The 10,395-nt window shown below is 52.9% G+C and overlaps 5 protein-coding genes; 3 read left to right on the forward strand and 2 right to left on the reverse strand.

Moving 5' to 3' along the window:
• Positions 1-1,773, forward strand: GSBLH_T00003537001 (uncharacterized protein; the record flags this gene model as incomplete). XM_013042308.1 has 7 exons in its annotated part: positions 1-373; positions 402-525; positions 557-926; positions 957-1,067; positions 1,098-1,187; positions 1,219-1,637; positions 1,671-1,773. The coding sequence occupies 7 exons, from the start codon at positions 1-3 to the stop codon at positions 1,756-1,758; spliced, it is 1,575 nt and encodes a 524-aa protein (XP_012897762.1). The 3' UTR covers positions 1,759-1,773.
• A 119-nt stretch (positions 1,774-1,892) lies between these two features.
• On the forward strand, positions 1,893-3,471 carry GSBLH_T00003538001 (uncharacterized protein; the record flags this gene model as incomplete). The annotated part of the gene is made up of 2 exons (XM_013042309.1): positions 1,893-3,394; positions 3,426-3,471. The coding sequence occupies 2 exons, from the start codon at positions 1,893-1,895 to the stop codon at positions 3,469-3,471; spliced, it is 1,548 nt and encodes a 515-aa protein (XP_012897763.1).
• Positions 3,472-3,502: 31 nt separating this feature from the next.
• Positions 3,503-4,246, reverse strand: GSBLH_T00003539001 (uncharacterized protein; the record flags this gene model as incomplete). The annotated part of the gene is made up of 6 exons (XM_013042310.1): positions 3,503-3,673; positions 3,704-3,781; positions 3,816-3,895; positions 3,928-4,018; positions 4,050-4,111; positions 4,144-4,246. The coding sequence occupies 6 exons, from the start codon at positions 4,244-4,246 to the stop codon at positions 3,503-3,505; spliced, it is 585 nt and encodes a 194-aa protein (XP_012897764.1).
• Positions 4,247-6,231: 1,985 nt separating this feature from the next.
• On the forward strand, positions 6,232-7,623 carry GSBLH_T00003540001 (uncharacterized protein; the record flags this gene model as incomplete). Its single annotated transcript, XM_013042311.1, has 3 exons — positions 6,232-6,339; positions 6,376-6,483; positions 6,517-7,623. The coding sequence occupies 3 exons, from the start codon at positions 6,232-6,234 to the stop codon at positions 7,621-7,623; spliced, it is 1,323 nt and encodes a 440-aa protein (XP_012897765.1).
• Positions 7,624-8,551: 928 nt separating this feature from the next.
• On the reverse strand, positions 8,552-10,385 carry GSBLH_T00003541001 (uncharacterized protein; the record flags this gene model as incomplete). XM_013042312.1 has 1 exon in its annotated part: positions 8,552-10,385. One exon carries the CDS (start codon positions 10,383-10,385, stop codon positions 8,580-8,582), a length of 1,806 nt encoding a protein of 601 aa, XP_012897766.1. The 3' UTR covers positions 8,552-8,579.
• Positions 10,386-10,395: the final 10 nt, after the last annotated feature.

Raw genomic sequence — 10,395 nt, forward strand, 5'->3', positions numbered from 1 at the left:
ATGTTCCGGTACATCGAGCAGCGCGCGATCGACCTTTCCATCAAGCGTCCGCGCGTGATATCCACGCTCCCCGCGGGAACGTCCTTAACGCCACGTGGAGAACATCGCGATCCTCGCGGGGACGCAGAACACGGCTTCGCTGACGCAGTTTTCGCGCCTTCTTTACGCGGCGCTGCACGCGATCCAGCCCGCGGCGCTGATCACTTCGGCCGACCGCCATCGCGTGAGCACGCTGGCCTCACAGGAGGGCGTGCAGCAGACGGTGCTGGTGGGAGACAGCTTTGCCGCGGGGTGGAACGAGAAGTGCCTGGACGTGGTAGGAACCGCGGGGAGGCGTGCGAAGCAGAGCGACGCGGTGCTGCTGGTGGTGAACGTGTGCGACACGCCGCTGAGCGCGGGAGATTACGAGCTGCTGAGCGCGCAGCTGTGCGGGATTCGCCGCGAGATCGTGTTTCTGCGGGAGAGCGAAGACGAGGTGAGCGAGGCGTTCTACGAGCGGAAGATCGAGGAGTGGAAGCAGGTCTTGTACGCAGAGTCGCTCTGCTTTCAGCGGTAGAGTCAAGCTGGCGCCGCAGAAGGTGCACCACGTCGTCATTCACCGCGATTCTCCGCGCATCGACCTCAGCACCAACCGCAGCGACGTGCGGCGCCTCGCTCGCATTCTCACCGACACCGCCGTCGGCCTCGTGCTCAGCGGAGGCGGTGCCCGCGGTTATGCGCACGTGGGCGTGCTGCGCGCGATGGAGGAGCTCGCCATCCCCGCGGATTTCATCGGAGGCACCTCCATGGGCGCTTTCGTGGGCGGGATTGCGAGCGGGAACCGCGGGGATTACTATCTGACGAGGAAACGGGCGAAGCAGGGTGCCGCCACTTTGGCGTCGCTGGCGGCGCAGCTGTGCGATGTAACGCTGCCGGTGCTGAGTCTGGTGGGTGGAGAGGGAGCGCGTGAGGGGTAGACTCGGGGAAATCTGATTAATAAGGTGGTGAAGGATGCGGTGGGAAGTCGGCTGATCGAGAATTCGGTGATTCCGTACTTTTGCGTTTGTAGCGATATTACGAATTGTCGAGTGCGGGAAAGAAGAAAGAGTGAAGCGTAGGAGCTGATTGCGAAGGATGGACCCATGTGGAGATTCGTGCGAGGATCGATGAGTTTGTTAAGTGTATTTCCGCCCATCGGTGATGGAACGGTTTCTTTTCGTGTTGTTTGTTACGGAGTAGCTGCCACAGCCGAACATGCTGGTGGATGGCGGGTATTGCAACAACGTGCCCTCCGATGTTATGCAATCGCTCTACCACCCGAAGGCGATCATTACGGTGAATGTCGAGGGCTATCCGGAAGATGACCATTTCCAAATCCAGGACACGCAGTCCGGGTGGAGTCTCTTCTTCAAATCTCTATTCCCGAGGCTGTTCGGAGAGCAAATCAGCAAATCCAATATCCAGCAGAAACTATTATACACATGGAGCGAAAACAGAAGAGCCGATAATTTACTGGAGAATTCGGACGTTGTGATCCGCCCGCCTCTCCACGATGTCCACCTCGCAGATAACACACGCTACGACGAAATTGAGGATCGAGGTTACAACGAAGCAAAGCAGCGGCTTACGGAGTGGCTCCGACTCATTCCAGAGCAATCGTATTGATTTTTGTGGGAGAAAGTTCCGCGTAGCACCTTGCACAATGCACTCTTCGCAGTACCCAAGTATCCTTTTACGGATCGGCACGGCTCTCTCGCCCGTGCATCTTCGTTCCATTGATTTAGTAATTCCTTATTTTTTTTATTATATAAAAATCTCTCTTTACTTCATTTTGTATTGATTTATTTTTGGTGATGTTTGTTGGCAAAAGGAGTTTCATTTTAGCGGCCCCACATTTTTTTGTTCTTTTCTAAATGGCTTCTATTATCGAGAAGATCAAGGGAGGAATTATTGTTTCCTGCCAGGCACATGAGGAGGATGGACTGTATGGACCGGAGAATATGGCGTTGATGGCCAAGGCTGCGGAACTCGGCGGAGCTGTCGGTATCCGTGCCGACGACCCGAAGCATATTGCGGCCATTCGGAAAACCGTCAAGCTTCCCATTATTGGAATTTACAAGGAGGATGTGGACGGTTACGAAACGCGTATTACTCTGAACATGGACCGTGCTCGAGAGATCTTCGAGGCAGGATCCGATATTATCGCCCTGGATGTCACCAATCGTCCTCATCCATACAACACAACCGGAATTGAAATGATCAAGCAGATCAAGGAGCAGTTCGGATGTTTGGTGATGGCCGATATTTCCACCTTCGAGGAAGGTGTTGCCGCCGCCAACGCTGGCGCGGATATCGTAGCCACGACCCTCTCGGGGTACACTTCCTATTCCCCGCATATCACGGGTCCTGACTTCAATTTGGTGCGTCGTCTCTCTCAGGCTGTGAAGGTCCCTGTGATCTGCGAGGGCCGCATTTCCAGCCCGGAGCATGCTCGCCGCCTCCTCCACATGGGCGTTCACGCCATCGTGGTGGGCTCGATGATCACGCGTCCCATGTGGATCACCAAGCAGTACGCGGACGTAATGAAGCAGACGGTCCGCTCCCTCACCTCCACGGCCTTCGCCCTGGACATCGGAGGCACCAAGATCGCCGCTGCGATCGTCTCCGCCTCGGGCGAGCTGCTCGCTGGCCCCATCAAAGCGAGCTGTCCGCAGGACAGCAGCGAGAGCGTGGTGCGAACCTGCGTGGAGCTGCTCCACACCCTGCAATCCAACAGCAATGGCGATCACAACAGCCAGCCTTGCTGCGTCGGAATCAGTACCGGCGGTACGATCAACGCCAACGGCGAGATCATCTACGCCACCTCCTCGATTCCGCAGTGGCAGGGCGCTCCACTGCGTTCCATGATCGCTGACGCGATGAATCTCCCCGTGGTGGTCGTGAACGACGGGAATGCGGCCGCGCTGGCGGAGGCGCGCCTGGGTCTCGGCGCGGGCAAGCGCAGCACGCTGTGCCTGACCGTGGGAACGGGTCTGGGCGGAGGGTTCGTGCTGGACAACGAATTGATGTGCGGAAGCGAGCGCATGGCGCAGTGCTTCGGACACGTGATCGTGAACCGGGAGGGGCGGAACATCGGCGAGAACGACGGCGCCGCGGAGTCGTACATCAGCGGCCGCGCGCTCTGCGTCGAGTACAACCGGCTGGTTCCCGCGGGACAGCGCGTGGAAACGGGGAAGGAAGTGGGAGAGAAGGCGCTGGCGGGGGAGAGCGAAGCGGTGGAGGCGGTGCGCATCGTGGGAGAGTGGCTGGGCGTGGCGCTGGCGTCGATGTGCGCGTGTTTGAACCCGGAAATCGTGGCGATCGGCGGCAGCGTGGGCGAATTGGACGCGTTGCTGCTGGATCCGGCGAGACGAGCGTTCCGGAAGAACGCGTTCGCGACGATCAAGGAGACGCCGATCGAGAAGGCGAAGTTTGGAGGCGACGCGGGGCTGATTGGAGCGGCGTTGTTGGCGTTACAGCGATGTTAAGAGAAGAAGAGTTTGTTCGAACAAACAAGACACTTGCGATTCTGGGGATTGAGCTCCTGGGCCAGCCAGTCGAAGCCTTCTTTTAGTCCTTTGCCGAGTTTCGCGTCACTTTCCACGATGGTCCACTTACGATCACGAATGTTCGAGAGCTCGAGAGCTTCGGTGATCTGGATGAGAAAGAAGCGAAGTGTACAAACCTGGTTTGCCTTAAGAGCGCCTTTTACATCTTGCTTGTTCGCAAAAACGAGGAGACACACGTCTTTCAGTTCTTCTTCCTAGAAATGAATCTCTGGAGCGGTGGCTGCTTACATTCAAAATCGCCATCAGCTCCGTCTTCGCTATAGGAATACGATCAGTGTCAGCACTATCTACGACAAATACAACTGCGTCTAGATCGTAGCGTGTGGGAAGTTCCTATTACCGGTGTTTGGATAATAACATCTCCAGAAGGGGCGAATACTTGTTTGTCCTCCCAAATCCCACATTTGGAATGTAAGATTATTGTACTTTATCTAGGAGGTGAGGCAACACACAAAGCGGTACAGTTTGAACATTGAACCCAATGGTAGGTACAGTTGAAATGGGCTCGTTCAGCTGGAGTCTATCTGCGAGTCAAGCGAGGGAGAGCACGGCATACATAGAATAGTCGTCTTACCAGCATTATCCAAACCCAGGACAAGAATTCTCTGCTCCTTCATTCCAAAGAGTGAGTCCAAGAGACTAGAGAAAAACACACCCATATTCAGAATTAAGAACGCAAACTATGATAACTCCTTGAGTGAAAAAAAGCTGACTCCATCAAACAATTTTAAAACACAAATTTGCCATTACTATATAGCAACGCGTATAATCTGAAAACAGGAACGGCTTTCCTCCTGGCGATCATTCTCTCTCCGATAGCATCTTTTCCAAGACTGCAATGCGCTGATCTCGATTCTTCACGGCTTCGATCGTGTCCTTCGCGACTCCCTTCAGTTCCTGGTATAAATCATACAATGATTGATATTCCACTTTCATGCCCCTGTATTTCTCTTTAATCTCGTGCTGCGACTCCATCGACCGAGCTGCCGTTTCCGACAGTGTTTGAACTCGGTCGTTCAGTGTTTGGATGGTCTTCCCCAGTTTCTCTCGTTGGGCAGCGAGTTCCTTCGAATGTTCTCGATTCGTTTTATCGAGTTCCGCTTTGTGCAGCTGCTGCTGCTGGAGCTGCTGCTGCTGGAATGAGTCTTGAAGGAGCTCGATCTCTTCGATGTGTCGCGCTCGCTCGGTTTCGAGCTGCGTTTGAAGAGATTGAAATTGTGCGAGAAGAGAAGAAAGGGGGATGGAATCGATGGGTGAGAGATCGGGTTTTGATTCAAATTCGAGTGGGTATGAATAAAGATTGTCTTTGGCGAAGTCGGCTGGGTTTTGGAACTCGGTTTGCGGGTCGAATTCCAATTCCGTTCCCCCTTCTGTTTGGGTTTGCGGGGTGAAAACGACTTCGCTATCGACTTCAAGATGGTTTTCATGTGTGTGATTGGGTATGTATTCATATTCATGATTAAGTATATGCTCATGTTCACTTCTGTAATCGTGATCATTGTCATTATCATATTCACATTCATTTTCATTTTTGTATTTATTTTTGTATTCCTGTTCATTTCCATTTTTATTTTTATTTTTATTTTCATTTTTATGTTCATTTGTATTCATATATTCATTCTCATTTGCATTTGCATTTGCATTTACAATTTCATTCTCATTCCCATTTTCATTTCCTTCCACTTCCACCACTTCCCCTGTTTCCACCGTTTCCACCATTTCCCTTGTTTCCACGCCATCTCCACCACCACCTCCGCGCTTTGCTTCCTTTTCTTCACTCGCCACCCCTCCCTTCTTCTCTTTCTCTCTTTCCGCCTCTCTCCTCCATTCCTCCTTTTCTTCGCGCAGCTTCGCGATTTCCTCTTCGTACTCCCCATTCAACGCCTGCGTTCGCTCCAGCTCCTCCCTCATCTCACTCAATGCCTCTTCGCGCTCCTGGAGCCGTGTCCGCAGCTCCTGCATTTCCGTTTGGTGCTTCTGCATAATTTTCTCGAGATCGTTCGCCATCTGGCGGGTCAAATCCGCTTGCTGACCTTCCAACTGCTGCATGGCGTTCACAACCAGCTTCTGCTGCTGACGCTGCTCCATTTCCAGCTGGTGCTTCAAGTCTTTGTTTTCTAAACAACATCACCCCTCCCATCGAGTACCTTTGATCAGGAACACCAAAATATTCTTCAGCTCGTTTTCTCGCTGTTCCTGCGTCGGTTCTTCCCCCAACATCTGAGTTGGCACAGTCATTCGTCGCTTTTCCACACTCCTCACGACTCCTTGGCTCGCTCGGCTTCTGTTTCCATCCACCATGGACACAAACAGCGGAACCGTTCCCAAGGTTCTTCGGCGAACGATCGGCTTCTCTCCATCGCCGCTCTCTGAACTATCCTCGTGGCACTGATCGATCAAATCCTGACAAAAGTCTACATGCGGATGAGAGATGCGAGGATTCACTCAAGCTCTTACCTTCGTGATGATCTACAGTTTCCACGTAATCACCCTGCGTCCCGAACGACGGTTTGGACTGTACATCACTATCCATATCCTCCTGATAGCTTGGGGATTGACTCGTACTGAACATGCCAGCCACTTTGTCAAAAAAGGAGAGGATTATCAAGCTTCTGCCTCGACGCAAATTTTTGTGATTCCAAAAATGCCTTATAAATCGGGTAGGATTCAAATTCCTCTCATCCATTCCCAACTTGTAAAATTGTCTATGGATAGCAACGATCACGAGAAGCTTGACAATTCAACACAGCAGGTTCGTTGTTCAAGGAGTGTGCGTTCTCATGTGTAGCCTAGCCTTCCGCTCGATACAGAGTTCGATGGCGACAATATGAGGAATGCTGCCGAAGTACAGGAGGAACCAATTCCCAATCGGGATCAATTTGTGGATGTGAAACGAGTGAGAAGAAATTTAATTTTCTGACCTGTGTAGAGTGTGAGTTCAAATGAAAATGACAGTTACGAGGATAGTGTTGACGGTCTGTGTAAGAAGCCGTCTGCGAAATCGTCTAGCATCAAAGAAAAAGCGCTTCCTAATTATATGCGTGTCACAGAAAGTAGCATGCGCCGCGAACAACTCCGCATTGAGGAGGATCGTCGTCGCTCGCATCTTTCCACCCCATCTCGCCGGTATTCCACGCCAGCCAGCCCAGTATATGACAAAAACAACCTCCCTCGCTATATGCGCGACACGGCGAGTTCCCGCCAGCGCATCTCGGTCGCTCCCTCCCCCGCTCCGCGCGTGGCTCCAAACCGCATCCGCGAAGTGGACAAGAACAACCTCCCGCGCTACATGCAAGAGACGGCGTCCTACCGCAGCCAGGTGGCGAAGGACCCGGCCAAACGCCGCGTGGACCCGAAGCAAATCAAAGAAGTCGACCTGCAAAACAAGCCCAGCTACATGAACGAAACGCGCTCCTACCGCTCCAAGGTCCAGCCCGACCCCCCCAAGCCACGTGTCCATCCGCGCCAAATCAAAGAGGTCGACACCGCCAATAAACCGCGGTACATGCAGTCCACGCAGGCCTGGGAGAACCGCATCAAACCGGCGCCCGTCGTTGTGCCGCGCACGCCCGTTCCCGCCAAATCCATCCGTCCCGTCGACTCCGCCAATCTCCCGCGGTACATGCAGCTCACCGAGACCGCCAAAATGCACACGATAACCGCGGCTACGCCGTCCAAACCGGGGACTCCCGCGGGATCGAGTCGCCGCGTGAGCGTGGGGCGCGACAAGGAATCCCCGCGGTTCATGAACGCGACGCAGAGCTACGTGGCGCTTTGCCGGCAGCGCGAAGAAGAGCGAAAGCGGCAGGAGGAGGAGGAGGCGGAGCGAATGCGGCGGCGGAAGTCGCTGGCGGTGCGGTGTACGGAGTGGGAGCAGAAGCGGAAGAACGCGGAGCAGGTGGCGATAAAGCGGAAGGAGCGCGTGCAGCAGGAAGTGCTGGAGGAGCGAAGAAAGACGCGCGGCGGAGCGCAGCCGCGGTTTATGCAGGACACTGCGTGCTCGAGACAGTTGGCGAGGAAGTGGCGTGTTTGTTGAAACAAAACAGGGGAGTGGGGGTGCTGCTTGAGCTGCAGCTCGAACTGACGGAGCTTCTTGATGAGGTTTTGGTAGGTCGAGAAGGGAACGCCGGTGGAGAGAGAGGAACCGTCGCGCGATTTGTGGAACAGGCTTAAAAGGTAAACGCTGGTGTAGAGGCAGGAGTATTCGGTGAGGTCGATCTTTTCTGGAGGGTGATCTTTCCCGTTGAGCAATAAAAACCTACTGCCTTGGTGAACGTCGTTGATCACTTTCCGAATTATGTTCGCGTTGCGCTGAAGGATCTTCTGGATCTCGTCCGCAGGAAGGAGATATGCTTGCTGTCCTTGCTCCGTTTTGATTGGCTGGACCGTAGGGATATATGGACTCACAGAAGAGGACGCAGAGGCGGCCGAGGAAGCATTTCCTTCCTCCGGCGCTGCTGTGAGGTTTGGAGATTGTGATTGGGGCTGTGTGGTTTGTTGAGCTGGAGCCACCGGTTGATTTGGATAGGTTTGGTATATAGATGAAGACGCATTGTAAGAGGGCGTGGTAGACGCGGGAGAATTTTGAACACCGGAATCCGGCCTGGCTTGGTAAGCGTCTAGTCCTCAAAAAGGCAAAAAAGGACATACTCCCCTGAACCTCAGCCGTAGGAGCATAGGTCTCTAAAAATCAGCATCTTCCCGCAAACAAACGTGTTGGGTATGAGCTATTCATATAGTCAGGCTGCATTCAAAACTTGTTTGCATTGTTTTATTTTATTTTATTGATGGTTATCGATTGCATTATTTGTTCGAAACGTGGTTGCATCATTCCAATCTTGCATGTATCTGTATGTGTTGCGAATTGCGAATTGCCTCGTGCTCTTTGCCCTTTGCTCCTTATTCCTTGTTCCTTGCCAAGGACTCACACTTGCCCCTCCCACCTTGATTCCAACAAACACCGAACAGTTAACACCACTACCAAGCACACACCTACGAACTCTCGATCTCCTTCAGCTCCCGAATCAGATTGTCTACAGTCTCTTCATCCTCAAACCGAATATAAGGGAATTCATCCTTTATCTCAAACAGCCTCATTCGATTCTTCACGGCCGTCCCCTCGTTGCCCTTCATGCAGAGCTTATTCATCGCCCTCTTCCAGATCTGCTCCGCCTCATATCGCTTTTTAAAGAGAATTTGCTCGATCTGGTGGTCCAACTGATCGCCTCGGCACGTCAGGTTCAGCTTCTCGCAGGTTCCGTCCATCTGGTTGTTGACCGTGATGGAGAGCACGCCGTACTTATCGAGCTGGAACGACATATTGAACTTAGACTTGTCTTTCTCCACATCCTCGTCCAGACTCAGCTCGAGAATGCCGATGCACTCCTTCTTATTAGTGACTTTGAACACGTCCAGTCGGAACTGACTCATGTTGCTGTACGGCAGACTGCACGTTCGATTGACTCGGATGAAGTGGTCCTTGATAACGTGCTCCTTCTTGAAAATGGTCTCGTCGTTGAACCCGTAGTTCACTTCGATGTTGTACGGCACCTTGAAGATCGGATCGCCGTTCAAGCTGACCGGCTCCACCTTCACTTCCGAATCCACCCAGTCACCGATCAGATCGTTCTCCTTCATCAGCTCCGCAGCGTAAATAGCCGCGCCCTGCGCGACGGCCTCGTCCAGATTGACCAGCGTGAAGTCGATCGGCCGCTTGAAGTAGTCCGCGAGTTTCTGCTGGATCAAGGGGATTCGCGTGGAGCCGCCGACCACCACGATCTCGTCGATGTTGTTGACCGTGAAGCCCATCTGGCCGAGGGAGCGATCGATGTAGCCCAGGGTTCGGTTCACGTCCTCCTCGATCAGCGTGTTGAATTCGGCTCGGGTGAACACTTGGTTGTACGTGTAGGACTCCCTGGTCAGCGGATCGATCGTGGTGAAATTTATGGTATACGTCTCCGCGTCCGACAGCGATCTCTTCGCCTGCTCCGCCAGGTCCTTCAGCCGTCGCAAGTCATTCTTTCGAGCAAACACATCGTGGGTGGGCTGCGCGTCCTTGATCTTATCACGGATGTACTGCACGATCGCATTATCGAAATCGGCTCCTCCCAGGTGAGAGTGTCCCTCGCTGGTCAGCACTTTGAACTTGCCGTTCTCGATGCGAACCAAACAGCAGTCGAACGTACCGCCTCCGAGATCGTACACCACAATCGTCTGGTTCTTGACGTGGTGAGCATGCCAATACGCAATAGCGGCCGCAATAGGCTCCGGGATGCACTTCTTAATCTCCAGACCCGCCTTCTGACCGGCCTCAATGGTGGCAGCGATCTGCTCCTTTCGGAAGTAAGCAGGAACAGTAATCACAGCTTGCTTCACGTTTGCGCGATAGGAGGCCAAAGTTCGCAAAATTTGCGCATCCACATCTACTGCAGAAAGAGTCACGTCTCCTCCACTTCCCGTAACTGAATAGAGAGGAGTGTCATCTGGACCTTCCACGATCTTGAATGGGTAATAGTATAAATCCCGGATAATGTATTGATCGGACATCTTGCGTCCGATAATACGCTTGGGCTCGTAAATCTCGTTTCCAGGCAGATTCTTGCTTTGCATATTTCCTCTTGCTCCGGTCAAATATGTGATTTTATCTTGAGTACTGGTCTTGCTTACGATCACTCTAGACGGAGTCATTCTCAATTGGTTCCGGCCAACGATAACCTCCAGCTGGTTATTTTGATAGGTATAGATTTCGGAATAGGTGGTTCCCAGATCGATACCAACAATAATACTTGTATCTGCCATGTGAAAAAAA

Source organism: Blastocystis hominis, assembly GCF_000151665.1.
Source record: "Blastocystis hominis, Singapore isolate B (sub-type 7) whole genome shotgun sequence assembly, scaffold_3".
Taxonomy (NCBI): domain Eukaryota; class Bigyra; order Opalinata; family Blastocystidae; genus Blastocystis; species Blastocystis hominis.